Consider the following 23,147-nt stretch of genomic DNA (forward strand, 5'->3'; position numbering starts at 1 on the left):
CCCAGCACCTCACACACATTCACACTCACACTCACACTCACCACTCACCACTCAACCACTCCCTCACTCTACTCCAACCTAGCTCTGCCATGGCCGCCTCCACCATGTCTGTCTGCTCTGATGCTCTCACCAACTCCTCCTGGCAGGTGGATGACTGCCCGGAGAGCTGCTGTGAGCCCTGCTGCTGCCAGTCCAGCTGCTGCCAGCCCAGCTGCTGCCAGTCTAGCTGCTGTGTCCCCAGCTGCTGTCAGTCTAGCTGCTGTGTCCCCAGCTGCTCTCAGTCTAGCTGCTGTGTCCCCAGCTGCTGTGCCCCAGCCCCCTGCCTGACCCTTGTGTGCAGTCCCTGCTGCCAATCTGGCTGCAGCAGCTGCTGCACACCCTCATGCTGCCAGCAGTCTAGCTGCCAGCCAGCTTGTTGCACCTGCTTCCCCTGCCAGCCATCCTGCTGTGTGACTCTTTGCTGCAAGCCTGTCTGCTGCACACCCATCTGCTCTGGCTGCTCCTCCTGCTGCCAGCAGTCTAGCTGCCAGCCCTCATGCTGCCAGCCCTCATGCTGCCAGTCCTCATGCTGCCAGCCATCCTGCTGTGTGCCTGTCTGCTGCAAGCCTGTCTGCTGCACACCCATTTGCTCTGGCTCCTCCTCCTGCTGCCAGCCATCCTGCTGTGCTCCTGTCTGCTGCAAGCCCTGCTCCAGCATGTCCCTGCTCTGCCGCCCCGTGTGCAGACCCGCCTGCTGCCTGCCCACCTCCTCCTGCTGTGCCTCCTCCTGCCAGCCCAGCTGCTGCCGCCCAGCATCCTGTGTGTCCCTGCTCTGCCGCCCTGCCTGCTCCCGCCAGGCCTGCTGTGGCCTCTCCTCGGGCCAGAAGTGTAGCTGTTGATGGGCCTGTTCCTGGTGTCATCTGCCTTGAGTCTCTCCCTATGTTCCATCTCAGCCTGTCCAGTCTACTGACCTGATACAGAAAGATGGTTCCCCCAAAGAGGAACACAATGTGTCCCCTGTGCTGACCTGGCCTCCCCTCCTCCCTCCAGGAGTCACTGGGACACAGTTCTTCCCTGTTCTGTAATGCTCTGGGGCACTTGCCTTGACACCAGCAGCTCTCAACACCAATAAAGTCATGATCAACCAACCCCTTCTGTACCACTTTTTTGTATTGGTTATGAACTATCAAAGTAACACAGAGTACAGGGAGAAGGAAAGGGCTTGCTCAGGGCTTCAGCCCATCACTCCGGGGAATTCGAGGATGAAGGAGGTTTCTTTATAGTGTCTGGGAAACAGAGCGAAATGTTGGTGTTCTACTCCTTCATTTTTCCCCTTTTTCCTCCCTGCTACATCCTGTGGGTTGCATTGTCCACACTCAGCCATGCTCTCCTTCAGAGAACCTGCTCTCAGAAATATCCTCTCTGAAACACCGAGAGATGTCCTTCATCTTCTAGTCAGCTAGGCTGGAGGGTACACCTATCACCTCCCTCATGCTCTGAGCACATGTGGCTTCCCCAGACTGCAGTCTCCCTTAACCACAGACATATCCAGAAGTGAGTTAACCATACTCAGTGGTCATGAAGGCCTGTGGCTTCTCTCTTGGAGCTCAAGACCTCTTCCCAGATAGGTTTAAGAAAAAAATCCACATGCCCAGGACTCACCAGGGCTGGTCACCTGCAGATGTGGCTTGGTCTAGAGTCATCCTATGCTGTTCATCTGGGCAAGCAGTTCTGGGCCAGGCTTCTTGTGGATCCTGGCAACAGAGCAGAGCTGCTGCAGCCTTCGACAGATAGAGGTCATCTCTCTGGTTGCCACTAGCTGTGCAGAACATCATTGTCACCAAGACTCCTCTGTGACAAACCTGCTTCCCTGGTCCTAGAAGCAGGTCTACACTCTGGCTCAGGGAGGGCATCCTGACTCCCATCAGTTCCCAGTCCTGGGGTGCAGCCTCCTTTCCTAGCAGCTCCATCGGCATGATGACACTGTTGTCAGGATCTACACACTTGTCATACTGTTCCTGGTGTCACTTTGACTTTGCCAAGGAGTGGTCAGGAAATGAAGAGATGCCACTCTGAGCATGAGTGTGAGGGTTTTTGAGTTTTCTTTGTTTGTTGATTGTTTTTTGAGAGATTTCACTGAGGGTAAAGACTTGCCCAGTGAGGCTGGAGACAAGATGGAAGAAAGAGAGAGGAGAAACTGGGCTAGGGCAGGCACTTTCTGCTTCCTGGCCTTCATGGTGTGAGCGGCTTTGCTTTGCTTCCCCCTCCCTGCTGTGGTGGACTAAGCTCTCTGACTCCATGAGCAAAGTTAATCCTTTCTCTTTAAGTTGCTTTTGTCAGATATTGCCAGTGGCACAATCTTTTTACTTCGCCCTAGTGTCCCTGCTCAGCCTGACAAGCTGGCTGACAGCTCTCTTCCTCACAGGGATACCTCCCTGACCCTGCACGGTGCATTTGTGCGAGACTTCTAGGACAGCCCTAGAAGAACAGGGCTGGACAGAGCTGAGAAGGCCCAGCTCTGAGCAGGCTATGGGCATGGGTGACCCTCCTGAGCTGGGAGGCTCAAGCACCTGTCAGTCACAGCCCCACATTCACTTCCCCAGGGGCCATACCACGACCTAGCCATTGACCCTATAGGTATATGCTGTCTGGTGCCAGGATGCCCTCAGACCTCTGCTCACACACAGCATCTGATAGCCCCTGAGAAGGCTGTGGGCTCTTATCCCAGTGTTCACAGTCAACTGAACTCACAAACGTGGCGCAGCAACATGGCTGGGACCAGAGACACTGGGATGTGGCCTCTCTGTGACACAAGTGATGCCACACCTGTGCAGATGTGTAGCCACGTGGCAGGCATGAAGGAAGGCAGAGGTGAGTCACTTGTAACCTGCAGAGTTTTGAGACAATGGACTCCCCAGAGAATTGGAATATTCTCAGGAACTTCATTCAGGGAGAAGAAGGAAAAACCTGAGCCTGGTGCCAGCCAGATGGGAAATTTGCTTCCCAGAATACCTTGCAGGAGCCACTGGGACCCAGCTGGTGATGGACAGGACCACACCTTGGCCAGGACTGTTAACTTTGCTTTCTTCTTGCCTGTTCAAACTTTATCCCAGTGTCAGAACTCTGAAGATGGACTTGAGGGTGACATTTCCTGTGGACCTCTATTCTTTTTCCCCATATGGCTACATTGAATTAAAAAAAATTTCTCTGATCTTCAGCAAAACCTGTATAATTGCTACATCAAGGCTTATCAGGGCTGTGGGGCTCTGAACCAGCTGGGATAGTCTTGACTGAAAGCCCAGAGACCTAGGAAGCTCTCAAACCTGGCAGAACAGGTCTGGATAGCTCTTTCCTTGGGGCATGTGGGCAAATGGAGATGTTAAAGGACCTGAGCATCATTCACAGGACAAGCTGGGAAAGTCACAGAATTGCCAAGCCTATGAATTGACCAGAATAAACTGCCTGACAAAGCCAACCACCTGAGTGTGAACTGGCTATGAAGGGATAGGAATTGGTAGCATGGCCTCAGGAACAGGACTTGGATGACACAGTCTTTAGACACATTCATGCTTTGCCACCTTAGAGTTCATTTCCCCACAGTCCAGTGACTCCAGGAAACCTGCTCTATGGAAAGAGACAAAGACCCAGCTTGGCCAGAACTCACACTCACAGCCCGTGTCACCCATTGGAGCCATACAGCCTGTGCCCCACAAACAGAACCCAGGAATGAACTCCCACACTCCTGAGATGGAGGCAGGGTTTGGGAAACCATGTGTCTTGCCTGGGGTCACGCACTTTAGTACTTTTTAAGGGACAAGATAATGTCACCTCTTAGTGTGTTTCCCAGAGAAATGGTTGGGGGCTTTGCCTAAGCTCCCTTGTAGAATTAGTGACACCCCGGAAGCCCTCCCCTTAGCTGGAATTACTGTTTCCCCAGCAAAGTTCCTCACCTCAGGACTCCAGCGTCAAATGACAATTCCACTGAACAACAGAGTTGCACTCAAAGGCTGAGGGAGTATGCCCCCTCACCCGGAAACAGCATCTGACCAAGTGTCCTGTCCCCAGCCTCACTTGAACCAGAAAGTCTTCCAAGCCCAAGATGAAAAAAGTCCTTCTGATACATGGTGACCATCTCAGGCAAGGCCAGCATGGACAGAGCCTTGGGAGGGCACAGCCAGACACACACACTCCCGGGATCATGTCTCAGGCCATGGGCCCAGGGGTGTCAACTGCCAGGTCATCAGAGAAAACCATCAGCTGTCTAAGGAGAGAGGCGGCCAGTGTCTCAGCCAGCATGGCCCTGTGACCACAAGCCTAGCTCTGTGTTCTGCAGACACTGGGAGCTCTCAGACCTGAGGTTTCAAAAGCCGGCTGGGTTACCTGACATCAGGATATATGCACTTGCGGAAGGAGGGTAATTGGTTGGACTCGCTGGTTTCTAAAGAGGTTTGTTTTGAGGATTTTGAGACAAGTTTTCTCTCGGTGGTCCACACTGGCCTCAACCTTGAGACCTGCCTGCCTCAGCCTCTCTTTTGCTCACCCACAATGAATTCTGATGAGATCTATATTGATCACTGGGTTCTCCTCTGGCTCTTCCATTCTCATCGCCCTGATAGTCATTGGTGTGGCCTCCAGGCATCGCCAGTGGCTCATATATGGCACACTGGCATAGGTGGGTCTTGAGCTACCAGGTTTTCCACCCGTTTTTCTCTCTCCAGGATAGAAGGTCTCTGCTTCCCATGGTCTCTCTACCTGGACAGAAGCTGCCAGCAAGCCTGGACAGAGACCTTGCCACTCTCAGAGCTGAGCTCTCCCTTCACTCTGGAGCTGCCAGCAAGAATTGATCCCCAATCTGGCTACTGCACACCCTCATGCTGCCAGCAGTCTACCTGCCAGCCAGCTTGCTGCACCTGCTCCCCCTGCCTGTCCCAAGGCCATGGTCAGGAAGAGGAACTTCCCACAATGCACCTGCTGCACAACAGGAAGAAAGGTGCGTCTCTCTCTGGGAAAACAGAGGCTGGAGGAGGATAAAAAGCCAACAGCCCAGCACCTCACACACATTCACACTCACACTCACCACTCACCACTCACCACTCACCACTCACCACTCCCTCACTCTACTCCAACCTAGCTCTGCCATGGCCACCTCCACCATGTCTGTCTGCTCTGATGCTCTCAATTCTTCCTGGCAGGTGGATGACTGCCCAGAGAGCTGCTGTGCCCCCAGCTGCTGCAAGCCCAGCTGCTGCCAGTCTAGCTGCTGTGTCCCCAGCTGTTGTCAGTCCAGCTGCTGTGCCCCAGCCCCGTGCCTGACCCTTGTCTGCACCCCAGTGTGCAGTCCCTGCTGCCAATCTGGCTGCAGCAGCTGCTGCACACCCTCATGCTGCCAGCAGTCTAGCTGCCAGCCAGCTTGCTGCACCGGCTCCCCCTGCCAGCCATCCAGCTGTGTGACTCTTTGCTGCAAGCCTGTCTGCTGTAAACCCATCTGCTCTGGCTCCTCCTCATGCTGCCAGCAGTCTAGCTACCAGCCCTCATGCTGCCAGCCATCCTGCTGTGTGCCTGTCTGCTGCAAGCCTGTCTGCTGCACACCCATCTGCTCTGGTTCCTCCTCATACTGCCAGCAGTCTAGCTGCCAGCCCTCATGCTGCCAGCCATCCTGCTGTGTGCCTGTTTGCTACAAACCTGTCTGCTGCAAGCCCTGCTCCAGCATGTCCCTGCTCTGCCGCCCCGTGTGCAGACCCGCCTGCTGCCTGCCCACCTCCTCCTGCTGTGCCTCCTCCTGCCAGCCCAGCTGCTGCCGCCCAGCATCCTGTGTGTCCCTGCTCTGCCGCCCTGCCTGCTCCCGCCAGGCCTGCTGTGGCCTCTCCTCGGGCCAGAAGTGCAGCTGTTGATGGGTCTGTTCCTGGTGTCATCTGCCTTTGGTCTCTCCCTCTGTTCCATCTCAGCCTGTCCAGTCTACTAACCTGAGACAGATGGTTCCCCCAAAGAGGAACACAATGTGTCCCCTGTGCTGACCTGGCCTCCCCTCCTCCCTCCAGGAGTCACTGGGATACAGTTCTTCCCTGTTCTGTAATGCTCTGGGGCACTTGCCTTGACACCAGCAGCTCTCAACACCAATAAAGTCATGATCAACCAACCCCTTCTGTACCACTTTTTTTGTATTGGTTATGAACTATCAAAGTAACACAGAGAACAGGGAGAAGGAAAGGGCTTGCTCAGGGCTTCAGCCCATCACTCCGGGGAATTGGAGGATGAAGCAGGTTTCTTGATAGTGTCTGGGAAACAGAGCGAAATGTTGGTGTTCTACTCCTTTGTTTTTCCCCTTTTTCTTCCCTGCTCCATCCTGTGGGTTGCATTGTCCACACTCAGGCATGCTCTCCTTCAGAGAATCTGCTCTCAAAAATGTCCTCTCTGAAACACTGAGAGATGTCCTTCATCTTCTAGTCAGCTAGGCTGGAGGGTACACCTATCACCTCCCTCATGCTCTGAGCGCATGTGGCTTCCCCAGACTGCAGTCTCCCTTAACCACAGACATATCCAGAAGTGAGTTAACCCTACTCAGTGGTCATGAAGGCCTGTGGCTTCTCTCTTGGAGCTCAAGACCTCTTCCCAGATAGGTTTAAGAAAAAAATCCACATGCCCAGGACTCACCAGGGCTGATCACCTGCAGATGTGGCTTGGTCTAGAGTCATCCTATGCTGTTCATCTGGGCAAGCAGTTCTGGGCCAGGCTTCTTGTGGATCCTGGCAACAGAGCAGAGCTGCTGCAGCCTTCGACAACTAGAGGTCATCTCTCTGGTTGCCACTAGCTGTGCAGAACATCATTGTCACCAAGACTCCTCTGTGACAAACCTGCTTCCCTGGTCCTAGAAGCAGGTCTACACTCTGGCTCAGGGAGGGCATCCTGACTCCCATCAGTTCCCAGTCCTGGGGTGCAGCCTCTTTCCCTAGCAGCTCGATCGGCATGATGACACTGTTGTCAGGATCTACACACCTGTCGTACTGGTCCTGGTGTCACTTCGACTTTGCCAAGGGGTGGTCAGGAAATGAAGAGATACCACTCTGAGCATGAGTGTGAGGGTTTTTGAGTTTTCTTTGTTTGTTGATTGTTTTTTGAGAGATTTCACTGAGGGTAAAGACTTGCCCAGTGAGGCTGGAGACAAGATGGAAGAAAGAGAGAGGAGAAACCGGGCTAGGGCAGGCACTTTCTGCTTCCTGGCCTTCATGGTGTGAGCGGCTTTGCTTTGCTTCCCCCTCCATGCTGTGGTGGACTAAGCTCTCTGACTCCATGAGCAAAGTTAATCCTTTCTCTTTAAGTTGCTTTTGTCAGATATTGCCAGTGGCACAATCTTTTTACTTCGCCCTGGTGTCCCTGCTCAGCCTGACAAGGTGGCTGACAGCTCTCTTCCTCACAGGGATACCTCCCTGACCCAGCACGGTGCATTTGTGCGAGACTTCTAGGACAGCCCTAGAAGAACAGGGCTGGACCGAGCTGAGAAGGCCCAGCTCTGAGCAGGCTATGGGCATGGGTGACCCTCCTGAGCTGGGAGGCTCAAGCACCTGTCAGTCACAGCCCCACATTCACTTCCCCAGGGGCCATACCACGACCTAGCCATTGACCCTATAGGTATATGCTGTCTGGTGCCAGGATGCCCTCAGACCTCTGCTCACACACAGCATCTGATAGCCCCTGAGAAGGCTGTGGGCTCTTATCCCAGTGTTCACAGTCAACTGAACTCACAAACGTGGCGCAGCAACATGGCTGGGACCAGAGACACTGGGATGTGGCCTCTCTGTGACACAAGTGATGCCACACCTGTGCAGATGTGTAGCCACGTGGCAGGCATGAAGGAAGGCAGAGGTGAGTCACTTGTAACCTGCAGAGTTTTGAGACAATGGACTCCCCAGAGAATTGGAATATTCTCAGGAACTTCATTCAGGGAGAAGAAGGAAAAACCTGAGCCTGGTGCCAGCCAGATGGGAAATTTGCTTCCCAGAATACCTTGCAGGAGCCACTGGGACCCAGCTGGTGATGGACAGGACCACACCTTGGCCAGGACTGTTAACTTTGCTTTCTTCTTGCCTGTTCAAACTTTATCCCAGTGTCAGAACTCTGAAGATGGACTTGAGGGTGACATTTCCTGTGGACCTCTATTCTTTTTCCCCATATGGCTACATTGAATTAAAAAAAATTTCTCTGATCTTCAGCAAAACCTGTATAATTGCTACATCAAGGCTTATCAGGGCTGTGGGGCTCTGAACCAGCTGGGATAGTCTTGACTGAAAGCCCAGAGACCTAGGAAGCTCTCAAACCTGGCAGAACAGGTCTGGATAGCTCTTTCCTTGGGGCATGTGGGCAAATGGAGATGTTAAAGGACCTGAGCATCATTCACAGGACAAGCTGGGAAAGTCACAGAATTGCCAAGCCTATGAATTGACCAGAATAAACTGCCTGACAAAGCCAACCACCTGAGTGTGAACTGGCTATGAAGGGATAGGAATTGGTAGCATGGCCTCAGGAACAGGACTTGGATGACACAGTCTTTAGACACATTCATGCTTTGCCACCTTAGAGTTCATTTCCCCACAGTCCAGTGACTCCAGGAAACCTGCTCTATGGAAAGAGACAAAGACCCAGCTTGGCCAGAACTCACACTCACAGCCCGTGTCACCCATTGGAGCCATACAGCCTGTGCCCCACAAACAGAACCCAGGAATGAACTCCCACACTCCTGAGATGGAGGCAGGGTTTGGGAAACCATGTGTCTTGCCTGGGGTCACGCACTTTAGTACTTTTTAAGGGACAAGATAATGTCACCTCTTAGTGTGTTTCCCAGAGAAATGGTTGGGGGCTTTGCCTAAGCTCCCTTGTAGAATTAGTGACACCCCGGAAGCCCTCCCCTTAGCTGGAATTACTGTTTCCCCAGCAAAGTTCCTCACCTCAGGACTCCAGCGTCAAATGACAATTCCACTGAACAACAGAGTTGCACTCAAAGGCTGAGGGAGTATGCCCCCTCACCCGGAAACAGCATCTGACCAAGTGTCCTGTCCCCAGCCTCACTTGAACCAGAAAGTCTTCCAAGCCCAAGATGAAAAAAGTCCTTCTGATACATGGTGACCATCTCAGGCAAGGCCAGCATGGACAGAGCCTTGGGAGGGCACAGCCAGACACACACACTCCCGGGATCATGTCTCAGGCCATGGGCCCAGGGGTGTCAACTGCCAGGTCATCAGAGAAAACCATCAGCTGTCTAAGGAGAGAGGCGGCCAGTGTCTCAGCCAGCATGGCCCTGTGACCACAAGCCTAGCTCTGTGTTCTGCAGACACTGGGAGCTCTCAGACCTGAGGTTTCAAAAGCCGGCTGGGTTACCTGACATCAGGATATATGCACTTGCGGAAGGAGGGTAATTGGTTGGACTCGCTGGTTTCTAAAGAGGTTTGTTTTGAGGATTTTGAGACAAGTTTTCTCTCGGTGGTCCACACTGGCCTCAACCTTGAGACCTGCCTGCCTCAGCCTCTCTTTTGCTCACCCACAATGAATTCTGATGAGATCTATATTGATCACTGGGTTCTCCTCTGGCTCTTCCATTCTCATCGCCCTGATAGTCATTGGTGTGGCCTCCAGGCATCGCCAGTGGCTCATATATGGCACACTGGCATAGGTGGGTCTTGAGCTACCAGGTTTTCCACCCGTTTTTCTCTCTCCAGGATAGAAGGTCTCTGCTTCCCATGGTCTCTCTACCTGGACAGAAGCTGCCAGCAAGCCTGGACAGAGACCTTGCCACTCTCAGAGCTGAGCTCTCCCTTCACTCTGGAGCTGCCAGCAAGAATTGATCCCCAATCTGGCTACTGCACACCCTCATGCTGCCAGCAGTCTACCTGCCAGCCAGCTTGCTGCACCTGCTCCCCCTGCCTGTCCCAAGGCCATGGTCAGGAAGAGGAACTTCCCACAATGCACCTGCTGCACAACAGGAAGAAAGGTGTGTCTCTCTCTGGGAAAACAGAGGCTGGAGGAGGATAAAAAGCCAACAGCCCAGCACCTCACACACATTCACACTCACACTCACCACTCACCACTCACCACTCACCACTCACCACTCCCTCACTCTACTCCAACCTAGCTCTGCCATGGCCACCTCCACCATGTCTGTCTGCTCTGATGCTCTCAATTCTTCCTGGCAGGTGGATGACTGCCCAGAGAGCTGCTGTGCCCCCAGCTGCTGCAAGCCCAGCTGCTGCCAGTCTAGCTGCTGTGTCCCCAGCTGTTGTCAGTCCAGCTGCTGTGCCCCAGCCCCGTGCCTGACCCTTGTCTGCACCCCAGTGTGCAGTCCCTGCTGCCAATCTGGCTGCAGCAGCTGCTGCACACCCTCATGCTGCCAGCAGTCTAGCTGCCAGCCAGCTTGCTGCACCGGCTCCCCCTGCCAGCCATCCAGCTGTGTGACTCTTTGCTGCAAGCCTGTCTGCTGTAAACCCATCTGCTCTGGCTCCTCCTCATGCTGCCAGCAGTCTAGCTACCAGCCCTCATGCTGCCAGCCATCCTGCTGTGTGCCTGTCTGCTGCAAGCCTGTCTGCTGCACACCCATCTGCTCTGGTTCCTCCTCATACTGCCAGCAGTCTAGCTGCCAGCCCTCATGCTGCCAGCCCTCATGCCGCCAGTCCTCATGCTGCCAGCCATCCTGCTGTGTGCCTGTTTGCTACAAACCTGTCTGCTGCAAGCCCTGCTCCAGCATGTCCCTGCTCTGCCGCCCCGTGTGCAGACCCGCCTGCTGCCTGCCCACCTCCTCCTGCTGTGCCTCCTCCTGCCAGCCCAGCTGCTGCCGCCCAGCATCCTGTGTGTCCCTGCTCTGCCGCCCTGCCTGCTCCCGCCAGGCCTGCTGTGGCCTCTCCTCGGGCCAGAAGTGCAGCTGTTGATGGGTCTGTTCCTGGTGTCATCTGCCTTTGGTCTCTCCCTCTGTTCCATCTCAGCCTGTCCAGTCTACTAACCTGAGACAGATGGTTCCCCCAAAGAGGAACACAATGTGTCCCCTGTGCTGACCTGGCCTCCCCTCCTCCCTCCAGGAGTCACTGGGATACAGTTCTTCCCTGTTCTGTAATGCTCTGGGGCACTTGCCTTGACACCAGCAGCTCTCAACACCAATAAAGTCATGATCAACCAACCCCTTCTGTACCACTTTTTTTGTATTGGTTATGAACTATCAAAGTAACACAGAGAACAGGGAGAAGGAAAGGGCTTGCTCAGGGCTTCAGCCCATCACTCCGGGGAATTGGAGGATGAAGCAGGTTTCTTGATAGTGTCTGGGAAACAGAGCGAAATGTTGGTGTTCTACTCCTTTGTTTTTCCCCTTTTTCTTCCCTGCTCCATCCTGTGGGTTGCATTGTCCACACTCAGGCATGCTCTCCTTCAGAGAATCTGCTCTCAAAAATGTCCTCTCTGAAACACTGAGAGATGTCCTTCATCTTCTAGTCAGCTAGGCTGGAGGGTACACCTATCACCTCCCTCATGCTCTGAGCGCATGTGGCTTCCCCAGACTGCAGTCTCCCTTAACCACAGACATATCCAGAAGTGAGTTAACCCTACTCAGTGGTCATGAAGGCCTGTGGCTTCTCTCTTGGAGCTCAAGACCTCTTCCCAGATAGGTTTAAGAAAAAAATCCACATGCCCAGGACTCACCAGGGCTGATCACCTGCAGATGTGGCTTGGTCTAGAGTCATCCTATGCTGTTCATCTGGGCAAGCAGTTCTGGGCCAGGCTTCTTGTGGATCCTGGCAACAGAGCAGAGCTGCTGCAGCCTTCGACAACTAGAGGTCATCTCTCTGGTTGCCACTAGCTGTGCAGAACATCATTGTCACCAAGACTCCTCTGTGACAAACCTGCTTCCCTGGTCCTAGAAGCAGGTCTACACTCTGGCTCAGGGAGGGCATCCTGACTCCCATCAGTTCCCAGTCCTGGGGTGCAGCCTCTTTCCCTAGCAGCTCGATCGGCATGATGACACTGTTGTCAGGATCTACACACCTGTCGTACTGGTCCTGGTGTCACTTCGACTTTGCCAAGGGGTGGTCAGGAAATGAAGAGATACCACTCTGAGCATGAGTGTGAGGGTTTTTGAGTTTTCTTTGTTTGTTGATTGTTTTTTGAGAGATTTCACTGAGGGTAAAGACTTGCCCAGTGAGGCTGGAGACAAGATGGAAGAAAGAGAGAGGAGAAACCGGGCTAGGGCAGGCACTTTCTGCTTCCTGGCCTTCATGGTGTGAGCGGCTTTGCTTTGCTTCCCCCTCCATGCTGTGGTGGACTAAGCTCTCTGACTCCATGAGCAAAGTTAATCCTTTCTCTTTAAGTTGCTTTTGTCAGATATTGCCAGTGGCACAATCTTTTTACTTCGCCCTGGTGTCCCTGCTCAGCCTGACAAGGTGGCTGACAGCTCTCTTCCTCACAGGGATACCTCCCTGACCCAGCACGGTGCATTTGTGCGAGACTTCTAGGACAGCCCTAGAAGAACAGGGCTGGACCGAGCTGAGAAGGCCCAGCTCTGAGCAGGCTATGGGCATGGGTGACCCTCCTGAGCTGGGAGGCTCAAGCACCTGTCAGTCACAGCCCCACATTCACTTCCCCAGGGGCCATACCCCAATCTAGCCATTGACCCTATAGGTATATGCTGTCTGGTGCCAGGATGCCCTCAGACCTCTGCTCACACACAGCATCTGATAGCCCCTGAGAAGGCTGTGGGCTCTTATTCCAGTGTTCACAGTCAACTGAACTCACAAATGTGGGGCAGCAACATGGCTGGGACCAGAGACACTGGGATGTGGCCTCTCTGTGACACAAGTGATGCCACACCTGTGCAGATGTGTAGCCACGTGGCAGGCATGAAGAAAGGCAGAGGTGAGTCACTTGTAACCTGCAGAGTTTTGAGCCAATGGACTCTCCAGGGAATTGGAATATTCTCAGGAACTTCATTCAGGGAGAAGAAGGAAAAACCTGAGCCTGGTGTCAGCCAGATGGGAAGTTTGCTTCCCAGAATACCTTGCAGGAGCCACTGGAACCCAGCTGGTGATGGACAGGACCACACCTTGGCCAGGACTGTTAACTGTGCTTTCTTCTTGCCTGTTCAAACTTTATCCCAGTGTCAGAACTCTGAAGATGGACTTGAGGGTGACATTTCCTGTGGACCTCTATTCTTTTTCCCCATATGGCTACATTGAATAAAAAAAAAAAAAATCTCTGATCTTCAGCAATACCTGTATAATTGCTACATCAAGGCTTTCAGGGCTGTGGGGCTCTGAACCAGCTGGGATAGTCTTGACTGAAAGCCCAAAGACCTCAGAAGCTCTCAAACCTGGCCGAACAGGTCTGGATAGCTCTTTCCTTGGGGCATGTGGGCAAATGGAGATGTTAAAGGACCTGAGCATCATTCACAGGACAAGCTGGGAAAGTCACAGAATTGCCAAGCCCATGAACTGACCAGAATAAACTGCCTGACAAAGCCAACCACCTGAGTGTGAACTGGCTATGAAGGGATAGGAATTGGTAGCATGGCCTCAGGAACAGGACTTGGATGACACAGTCTTTAGACACATTCATGCTTTGCCACCTTAGAGTTCATTTCCCCACAGTCCAGTGACTCCAGGAAACCTGCTCTATGGAAAGAGACAAAGACCCAGCGTGGCCAGAACTCACGCTCACAGCCCGTGTCACCCATTGGAGCCATACAGCCTGTGCCCCACAGACAGAACCCAGAAATGAACTCCCACACTCCTGAGATGGAGGCAGGGTTTGGGAAACCATGTGTCTTGCCTGGGGTCACTCACTTTAGTACTTTTTAAGGGACAAGATAATGTCACCTCTTAGTGTGTTTCCCAGAGAAATGGTTGGGGGCTTTGCCTAAGCTCCCTTGTACAATTAGTGACACCCCGGAAGCCCTCCCCTTAGCTGGAATTACTGCTTCCCCAGCAAAGTTCCTCACCTCAGGACTCCAGCATCAAATGACAATTCCGCTGAACAACAGAGTTGCACTCAAAGGCTGAGGGAGTATGCCCCCTCACCCAGAAACAGCATCTGAACAAGTGTCCTGTCCCCAGCCTCACTTGAACCAGAAAGTCTTCCAAGCCCAAGATGAAAAAAGTCCTTCTGATACATGGTGACCATTTCAGGCAAGGCCAGCATGGACAGAGCCTTGGGAGCGCACAGCCAGACACACACACTCCCGGGATCATGTCTCAGGCCATGGGCCCAGGGGTGTCAACTGCCAGGTCATCAGAGAAAACCATCAGCTGTCCACGGAGAGAGGCGGCCAGTGTCTCAGCCAGCATGGCCCTGTGACCACAAGCCTAGCTCTGTGTTCTGCAGACACTGGGAGCTCTCAGACCTGAGGTTTCAAAAGCCGGCTGGGTTACCTGACATCAGGATATATGCACTTGCGGAAGGAGGGTAATTGGTTGGACTCACTGGTTTCTAAAGAGGTTTGTTTTGAGGATTTTGAGACAAGTTTTCTCTAGGTGGTCCACACTGGCCTCAATCTTGAGACCTGCCTGCCTCAGCCTCTCTTTTGCTCACCCACAATGAATTCTGATGAGATCTATATTGATCACTGGGTTCTCCTCTGGCTCTTCCATTCTCATCGCCCTGATAGTCATTGGTGTGGCCTCCAGGCATCGCCAGTGGCTCATATATGGCACACTGGCATAGGTGGGTCTTGAGCTACCAGGTTTTCCACCCATTTATCTCTCTCCAGGATAGAAGGTCTCTGCTTCCCATGGTCTCTCTACCTGGACAGAAGCTGCCAGCAATCCTGGACAGAGACCTTGCCACTCTCAGAGCTGAGCTCTCCCTTCACTCTGGAGCTGCCAGCAAGAATTGATCCCCAATCTGGCTACTGCACACCCTCATGCTGCCAGCAGTTTAACTGCCAGCCAGCTAGCTGCACCTGCTCCCCCTGCCTGTCCCAAGGCCATGGTCAGGAAGAGGAACTTCCCACAATGCACCTGCTGCACAACAGGAAGAGAGGTGCTTCTCTCTCTGGGAAAACACAGGCTGGAGGAGGATAAAAAGGCAACAGTCCAGCACCTCACACACATTCACACTCACACTCACCACTCACCACTCACCACTCAACCACTCCCTCACTCTACTCCAACCTAGCTCTGCCATGGCCGCCTCCACCATGGCTGTCTGCTCTGATGCTCGCACCAACACCTCCTGGCAGGTGGATGACTGCCCGGAGAGCTGCTGTGAGCCCTGCTGCTGCCAGTCCAGCTGCTGCCAGCCCAGCTGCTGCCAGTCTAGCTGCTGTGTCCCCAGCTGCTGTGCCCCAGACCCCTGCCTGACCCTTGTCTGCACCCCAGTGTGCAGTCCCTGCTGCCAATCTGGCTGCAGCAGCTGCACACCCTCATGCTGCCAGCAGTCTAGCTGCCAGCCAGCTTGTTGCACCTGCTCCCCCTGCCAGCCATCCTGCTGTGTGACTCTTTGCTGCAAGCCTGTCTGCTGCACACCCATCTGCTCTGGCTGCTCCTCCTGCTGCCAGCAGTCTAGCTGCCAGCCCTCATGCTGCCAGCCCTCATGCTGCCAGTCCTCCTGCTGCCAGCCATCCTGCTGTGTGCCTGTCTGCTGCAAGCCTGTCTGCTGCACACCCATCTGCTCTGGCTCCTCCTCCTGTTGCCAGCCATCCTGCTGTGCTCCTGTCTGCTGCAAGCCCTGCTCCAGCATGTCCCTGCTCTGCCGCCCCGTGTGCAGACCCGCCTGCTGCGTGCCCACCTCCTCCTGCTGTGCCTCCTCCTGCCAGCCCAGCTGCTGTCGCCCAGCCTCCTGTGTGTCCCTGCTCTGCCGCCCTGCCTGCTCCCGCCCGGCCTGCTGTGGCCTTTCCTCGGGCCAGAAGTGTAGCTGTTGATGGGCCTGTTCCTGGTGTCATCTGCCTTGAGTCTCTCCCTATGTTCCATCTCAGCCTGTCCAGTCTACTGACCTGATACAGAAAGATGGTTCCCCCAAAGAGGAACACAATGTGTCCCCTGTGCTGACCTGGCCTCCCCTCCTCCCTCCAGGAGTCACTGGGACACAGTTCTTCCCTGTGCTGTAATGCTCTGGGGCACTTGCCTTGACACCAGCAGCTCTCAACACCAATAAAGTCATGATCAACCAACCCCTTCTGTACCACTTTTTTGTATTGGTTATGAACTATCAAAGTAACACAGAGAACAGGGAGAAGGAAAGGGCTTGCTCAGGGCTTCAGCCCATCACTCCGGGGAATTGGAGGATGAAGCAGGTTTCTTGATAGTGTCTGGAAAACAGAGCGAAATGTTGGTACTCCTTCATTTTTCCCCTTTTTCCTCCCTGCTCCATCCTGTGGGTTGCATTGTCCACACTCAGGCATGCTCTCCTTCAGAGAACCTGCTCTCAAAAATGTCCTCTCTGAAACACTGAGAGATGTCCTTCATCTTCTAGTCAGCTAGGCTGGAGGGTACAACTATCACCTCCCTCATGCTATGAGCGCATGTGGCTTCCCCAGACTGCAGTCTCCCTTAACCACAGACATATTCAGAAGTGAGTTAACCCTACTCAGTGGTCATGAAGGCCTGTGGCTTCTCTCTTTGAGCTCAAGACCTCTTCCCAGATAGGTTTAGGAAAAAAATCCACATGCCCAGGACTCACCAGGGCTGATCACCTGCAGATGTGGCTTGGTCTAGAGTCATCCTATGCTGTTCATCTGGGCAAACAGTTCTGGGCCAGGCTTCTTGTGGATCCTGGCAACAGAGCAGAGCTGCTGCAGCCTTCGACAGATAGAGGTCATCTCTCTGGTTGCCACTAGCTGTGCAGAACATCATTGTCACCAAGACTCCTCTGTGACAAACCTGCTTCCCTGGTCCTAGAAGCAGGTCTACACTCTGGCTCAGGGAGGGCATCCTGACTCCCATCAGTTCCCAGTCCTGGGGTGCAGCCTCCTTTCCTAGCAGCTCCATCGGCATGATGACACTGGTGTCAGGATCTACACACTTGTCATACTGTTCCTGGTGTCACTTTGACTTTGCCAAGGGGTGGTCGGGAAATGAAGAGATGCCACTCTGAGCATGAGTGTGAGGGTTTTTGAGTTTTCTTTGTTTGTTGATTGTTTTTTGAGAGATTTCACTGAGGGTAAAGACTTGCCCAGTGAGGCTGGAGACAAGATGGAAGAAAGAGAGAGGAGAAACCGGGCTAGGGCAGGCAGTTTCTGCTTCCTGGCCTTCATGGTGTGAGCGGCTTTGCTTTGCTTCCCCCTCCCTGCTGTGGTGGACTAAGCTCTCTGACTCCATGAGCAAAGTTAATCCTTTCTCTTTAAGTTGCTTTTGTCAGATATTGCCAGTGGCACAATCTTTTTACTTCGCCCTGGTGTCCCTGCTCAGCCTGACAAGCTGGCTGACAGCTCTCTTCCTCACAGGGATACCTCCCTGACCCTGCACGGTGCATTTGTGCAAGACTTCTAGGACAGCCCTAGAAGAACAGGGCTGGACCGAGCTGAGAAGGCCCAGCTCTGAGCAGGCTATGGGCATGGGTGACCCTCCTGAGCTGGGAGGCTCAAGCACCTGTCAGTCACAGCCCCACATTCACTTCCCCAGGGGCCACACCCCAACCTAGCCGTTGACCCTATAGGTATATGCTGTCTGGTGCCAGGATGCCCTCAGCCCTCTGCTCACACACAGCATCTGAAAGCCCCTGAGAAGGCTCTGGGCTCTTATCCCAGTGTTCACAGTCGACTGAACTCACAAACGTGGCGCAGCAACATGGCTGGGAGCAGAGACACTGGGATGTGGCCTCTCTGTGACACAAGTGATGCCACACCTGTGCAGATGTGTAGCCACGTGGCAGGCATGAAGAAAGGCGGAGGTGAGTCACTTGTAACCTGCAGAGTTTTGAGCCAATGGACTCTCCAGGGAATTGGAATATTCTCAGGAACTTCATTCAGGGAGAAGAAGGAAAAACCTGAGCCTGGTGTCAGCCAGATGGGAAGTTTGCTTCCCAGAGTACCTTGCAGGAGCCACTGGGACCCAGCTGGTGATGGACAGGACCACACCTTGGCCAGGACTGTTAACTGTGCATTCTTCTTGCCTGTTCAAACTTTATCCCAGTGTCAGAACTCTGAAGATGGACTTGAGGGTGACATTTCCTGTGGACCTCTATTCTTTTTCCCCATGTGGCTACATTGAATTAAAAAAAAAAATTCTCTGATCTTCAGCAATACCTGTATAATTGCTACATCAAGGCTTATCAGGGCTGTGGGGCTCTGAACCAGCTGGGATATTCTTGACTGAAAGCCCAGAGACCTCGGAAGCTCTCAAACCTGGCAGAACAGGTCTGGATAGCTCTTTCCTTGGGGCATGTGGGCAAATGGAGATGTTAAAGGACCTGAGCATCATTCACAGCATAAGCTGGGAAAGTCACAGAATTGCCAAGCCTATGAATTGACCAGAATAAACTGCCTGACAAAGCCAACCACCTGAGTGTAAACTGGCTATGAAAGGATAGGAATTGGTAGCATGGCCTCAGGAACAGGACTTGGATGACACAGTCTTTAGACACATCCATGCTTTGCCACCTTAGAGTTCATTTCCCCCCAGTCCAGTGACTCCAGGAAACCTGCTCTATGGAAAGAGACAAAGACCCAGCTTGGCCACAACTCACGCTCACAGCCCGTGTCACCCATTGGAGCCATACAGCCTGTGCCCCACAGACAGAACCCAGGAATGAACTCTCCCACTCCTGAGATGGAGGCAGGGTTTGGGAAACCATGTGTCTTGCCTGGGGTCACGTACTTTAGTACTTTTTAAGGGACAAGATAATGTCACCTCTTAGTGTGTTTCCCAGAGAAATGGTTGGGGGCTTTGCCTAAGCTCCCTTGTAGAATTAGTGACACCCTGGAAGCCCTCCCCTTACCTGGAATTCATAAATTCCATGAAAAGTTTTATAGCCCCACACGGCTTCCAAGGCACAGATCCTCACCTCAGGACTCCAAGGTCAAATGACAATTCCGCTGAACAACAGAGTTGCACTCAAAGGCTGAGGGAGTATGGCCACTCCCCCGGAAACAGCATCTGACCAAGTGTCCTGTCCCCAGCCTCACTTGAACCAGAAAGTCTTCCAAACCCAAGATGAAAAAAGTCCTTCTGATACATGGTGACCATCTCAGGCAAGGCCAGCATGGACAGGGTCTTGGGAGCGCACAGCCAGACACACACACTCCCGGGATCATGTCTCAGGCCATGGGCCCAGGGGTGTCAACTGCCAGGTCATCAGAGAAAACCATCAGCTGTCCACGGAGAGAGGCGGCCAGTGTCTCAGCCAGCATGGCCCTGTGACCACAAGCCTAGCTCTGTGTTCTGCAGACACTGGGAGCTCTCAGACCTGAGGTTTCAAAAGCCGGCTGGGTTACCTGACATCAGGATATATGCACTTGCGGAAGGAGGGTAATTGGTTGGACTCGCTGGTTTCTAAAGAGGTTTGTTCTGAGGATTTTGAGACAAGTTTTCTCTTGTCTCCACACTGGCCTCAACCTTGAGACCTGCCTGCCTCAGCCTCTCTTTTGCTCACCCACAATGAATTCTGATGAGATCTATATTGATCACTGGGTTCTCCTCTGGCTCTTCCATTCTCATCGCCCTGATAGTCATTGGTGTGGCCTCCAGGCATCGCCAGTGGCTCATATATGTCACACTGGCATAGGTGGGTCTTGAGCTACCAGGTTTTCCACCCGTTTTTCTCTCTCCAGGATAGAAGGTCTCTGCTTCCCATGGTCTCTCTACCTGGACAGAAGCTGCCAGCAAGCCTGGACAGAGACCTTGCCACTCTCAGAGCTGAGCTCCCCCTTCACTCTGGAGCTGCCAGCAAGAATTGATCCCCAATCTGGCTACTGCACACCCTCATGCTGCCAGCAGTCTACCTGCCAGCCAGCTTGCTGAACCTGCTCCCCCTGCCTGTCCCAAGGCCATGGTCAGGAAGAGGAACTTCCCACAATGCACCTGCTGCACAACAGGAAGAGAGGTGCGTCTCTCTCTGGGAAAACACAGGCTGGAGGAGGATAAAAAGCCAACAGCCCAGCACCTCATACACATTCACACTCACACTCACCACTCACCACTCACCACTCACCACTCACCACTCCCTCACTCTACTCCAACCTAGCTCTGCCATGGCCGCCTCCACCATGTCTGTCTGCTCTGATGCTCACACCAACTCCTCCTGGCAGGTGGATGACTGCCCGGAGAGCTGCTGTGAGCCCTGCTGCTGCCAGTCCAGCTGCTGCCAGCCCAGCTGCTGCCAGTCTAGCTGCTGTGTCCCCAGCTGCTCTCAGTCTAGCTGCTGTGTCCCCAGCTGCTGTGCCCCAGCCCCCTGCCTGACCCTTGTGTGCAGTCCCTGCTGCCAATCTGGCTGCAGCAGCTGCTGCACACCCTCATGCTGCCAGCAGTCTAGCTGCCAGCCAGCTTGTTGCACCTGCTTCCCCTGCCAGCCATCCTGCTGTGTGACTCTTTGCTGCAAGCCTGTCTGCTGCACACCCATCTGCTCTGGCTGCTCCTCATGCTGCCAGCAGTCTAGCTGCCAGCCCTCATGCTGCCAGCCCTCATGCTGCCAGTCCTCATGCTGCCAGCCATCCTGCTGTGTGCCTGTCTGCTGCAAGCCTGTCTGCTGCACACCCATCTGCTCTGGCTCCTCCTCCTGTTGCCAGCCATCCTGCTGTGCTCCTGTCTGCTGCAAGCCCTGCTCCAGCATGTCCCTGCTCTGCCGCCCCGTGTGCAGACCCGCCTGCTGCCTGCCCACCTCCTCCTGCTGTGCCTCCTCCTGCCAGCCCAGCTGCTGCCGCCCAGCCTCCTGTGTGTCCCTGCTCTGCCGCCCTGCCTGCTCCCGCCAGGCCTGCTGTGGCCTCTCCTCGGGCCAGAAGTGTAGCTGTTGATGGGCCTGTTTCTGGTGTCATCTGCCTTGAGTCTCTCCCTATGTTCCATCTCAGCCTGTCCAGTCTACTGACCTGATATAGAAAGAAGGTTCCCCCAAAGAGGAACACAATGTGTCCCCTGTGCTGACCTGGCCTCCCCTCCTCCCTCCAGGAGTCACTGAGACACAGTTCTTCCCTGTTCTGTAATGCTCTGGGGCACTTGCCTTGACACCAGCAGCTCTCAACACCAATAAAGTCATGATCAACCAACCCCTTCTGTACCACTTTTTTGTATTGGTTATGAACTATCAAAGTAACACAGAGAACAGGGAGAAGGAAAGGGCTTGCTCAGGGCTTCAGCCCATCACTCTGGGGAATTGGAGGATGAAGCAGGTTTCTTGATAGTGTCTGGGAAACAGAGCTAAATGTTGGTGTTCTACTCCTTCATTTTTCCCCTTTTTCCTCCCTGCTCCATCCTGTGGGTTGCATTGTCCACACTCAGCCATGCTCTCCTTCAGAGAACCTGCTCTCAGAAATGTCCTCTCTGAAACACCGAGAGATGTCCTTCATCTTCTAGTCAGCTAGGCTGGAGGGTACACCTATCACCTCCCTCATGCTCTGAGCACATGTGGCTTCCCCAGACTGCAGTCTCCCTTAACCACAGACATATCCAGAAGTGAGTTAACCATACTCAGTGGTCATGAAGGCCTGTGGCTTCTCTCTTGGAGCTCAAGACCTCTTCCCAGATAGGTTTAACAAAAAAATCCACATGCCCAGGACTCACCAGGGCTGATCACCTGCAGATGTGGCTTGGTCTAGAGTCATCCTATGCTGTTCATCTGGGCAAGCAGTTCTGGGCCAGGCTTCTTGTGGATCCTGGCAACAGAGCAGAGCTGCTGCAGCCTTCGACAGATAGAGGTCATCTCTCTGGTTGCCACTAGCTGTGCAGAACATCATTGTCACCAAGACTCCTCTGTGACAAACCTGCTTCCCTGGTCCTAGAAGCAGGTCTACACTCTGGCTCAGGGAGGGCATCCTGACTCCCATCAGTTCCCAGTCCTGGGGTGCAGCCTCCTTTCCTAGCAGCTCCTTCGGCATGATGACACTGTTGTCAGGATCTACACACTTGTCATACTGTTCCTGATGTCACTTTGACTTTGCCAAGGGGTGGTCAGGAAATGAAGAGATGCCACTCTGAGCATGAGTGTGAGGGTTTTTGAGTTTTCTTTGTTTGTTGATTGTTTTTTGAGAGATTTCACTGAGGGTAAAGACTTGCCCAGTGAGGCTGGAGACAAGATGGAAGAAAGAGAGAGGAGAAACCGGGCTAGGGCAGGCACTTTCTGCTTCCTGGCCTTCATGGTGTGAGCGGCTTTGCTTTGCTTCCCCCTCCCTGCTGTGGTGGACTAAGCTCTCTGACTCCATGAGCAAAGTTAATCCTTTCTCTTTAAGTTGCTTTTGTCAGATATTGCCAGTGGCACAATCTTTTTACTTCGCCCTGGTGTCCCTGCTCAGCCTGACAAGCTGGCTGACAGCTCTCTTCCTCACAGGGATACCTCCCTGACCCAGCACGGTGCATTTGTGCGAGACTTCTAGGACAGCCCTAGAAGAACAGGGCTGGACAGAGCTGAGAAGGCCCAGCTCTGAGCAGGCTATGGGCATGGGTGACCCTCCTGAGCTGGGAGGCTCAAGCACCTGTCAGTCACAGCCCCACATTCACTTCCCCAGGGGCCACACCCCAACCTAGCCGTTGACCCTATAGGTATATGCTGTCTGGTGCCAGGATGCCCTCAGACCTCTGCTCACACACAGCATCTGATAGCCCCTGAGAAGGCTGTGGGCTCTTATCCCAGTGTTCACAGTCAACTGAACTCACAAACGTGGCACAGCAACATGGCTGGGACCAGAGACACTGGGATGTGGCCTCTCTGTGACACAAGTGATGCCACACCTGTGCAGATGTGTAGCCACGTGGCAGGCATGAAGGAAGGCAGAGGTGAGTCACTTGTAACCTGCAGAGTTTTGAGACAATGGACTCCCCAGAGAATTGGAATATTCTCAGGAACTTCATTCAGGGAGAAGAAGGAAAAACCTGAGCCTGGTGTCAGCCAGATGGGAAATTTGCTTCCCAGAATACCTTGCAGGAGCCACTGGGACCCAGCTGGTGATGGACAGGACCACACCTTGGCCAGGACTGTTAACTTTGCTTTCATCTTGCCTGTTCAAACTTTATCCCAGTGTCAGAACTCTGAAGATGGACTTGAGGGTGACATTTCCTGTGGACCTC

General features: G+C 53.6%; 4 protein-coding genes across 6 annotated transcripts in view; 3 read left to right on the top strand and 1 right to left on the bottom strand.

Annotated features, from left to right (window-relative positions):
• Tspear (thrombospondin type laminin G domain and EAR repeats) overlaps window positions 1-23,147 on the bottom strand; it is a 186,818-nt gene that overhangs the window by 90,414 nt on the left and 73,257 nt on the right. The window lies entirely within an intron of this gene.
• Window positions 90-5,870, top strand: LOC132648335 (keratin-associated protein 10-9-like). Its single transcript, XM_060369254.1, has 2 exons — window positions 90-634; window positions 5,480-5,870. The coding sequence occupies exons 1-2, from the start codon at window positions 90-92 to the stop codon at window positions 5,868-5,870; spliced, it is 936 nt and encodes a 311-aa protein (XP_060225237.1).
• LOC132648334 (keratin-associated protein 10-9-like) lies at window positions 10,107-10,889 on the top strand. Its single transcript, XM_060369253.1, has one exon. It carries the CDS (start codon window positions 10,107-10,109, stop codon window positions 10,887-10,889), a length of 783 nt encoding a protein of 260 aa, XP_060225236.1.
• On the top strand, window positions 15,122-20,884 carry LOC110544852 (keratin-associated protein 10-3-like). Of its 3 annotated transcripts, none has more exons than XM_060369250.1 (2): window positions 15,122-15,668; window positions 20,322-20,884. In XM_060369250.1, exons 1-2 carry the CDS (start codon window positions 15,122-15,124, stop codon window positions 20,882-20,884), a joined length of 1,110 nt encoding a protein of 369 aa, XP_060225233.1. The 3 variants fall into 3 exon arrangements, with proteins under 3 accessions (XP_060225233.1, XP_060225234.1, XP_021486334.2); XM_060369251.1 differs by lacking the exon at window positions 20,322-20,884 and having other exon boundaries at window positions 15,122-15,468; window positions 15,562-15,859; XM_021630659.2 differs by lacking the exon at window positions 20,322-20,884 and having other exon boundaries at window positions 15,122-15,222; window positions 15,274-15,859.

Source organism: Meriones unguiculatus, chromosome 16, assembly GCF_030254825.1.
Source record: "Meriones unguiculatus strain TT.TT164.6M chromosome 16, Bangor_MerUng_6.1, whole genome shotgun sequence".
Lineage (NCBI taxonomy): Eukaryota > Metazoa > Chordata > Mammalia > Rodentia > Muridae > Meriones > Meriones unguiculatus.

What these genes read in the sequence shown, in the direction of transcription:
- LOC110544852 (XM_060369250.1), top strand. Translation starts at nt 15,122, where the DNA reads ATGGCCGCCTCCACCATGGCTGTCTGCTCTGATGCTCGCACCAACACC. An exon ending in TCCTGTCTGCTGCAAGCCCT is followed by an intron (nt 15,669 to 20,321) that starts GCTCCAGCATGT and finishes GCTGTGCCCCAG; the next exon opens with CCCCCTGCCTGACCCTTGTG.
- LOC132648334 (XM_060369253.1), top strand. Translation starts at nt 10,107, where the DNA reads ATGGCCACCTCCACCATGTCTGTCTGCTCTGATGCTCTCAATTCTTCC.
- LOC132648335 (XM_060369254.1), top strand. Translation starts at nt 90, where the DNA reads ATGGCCGCCTCCACCATGTCTGTCTGCTCTGATGCTCTCACCAACTCC. An exon ending in TGCACACCCATTTGCTCTGG is followed by an intron (nt 635 to 5,479) that starts CTCCTCCTCCTG and finishes CTCTGGCTCCTC; the next exon opens with CTCATGCTGCCAGCAGTCTA.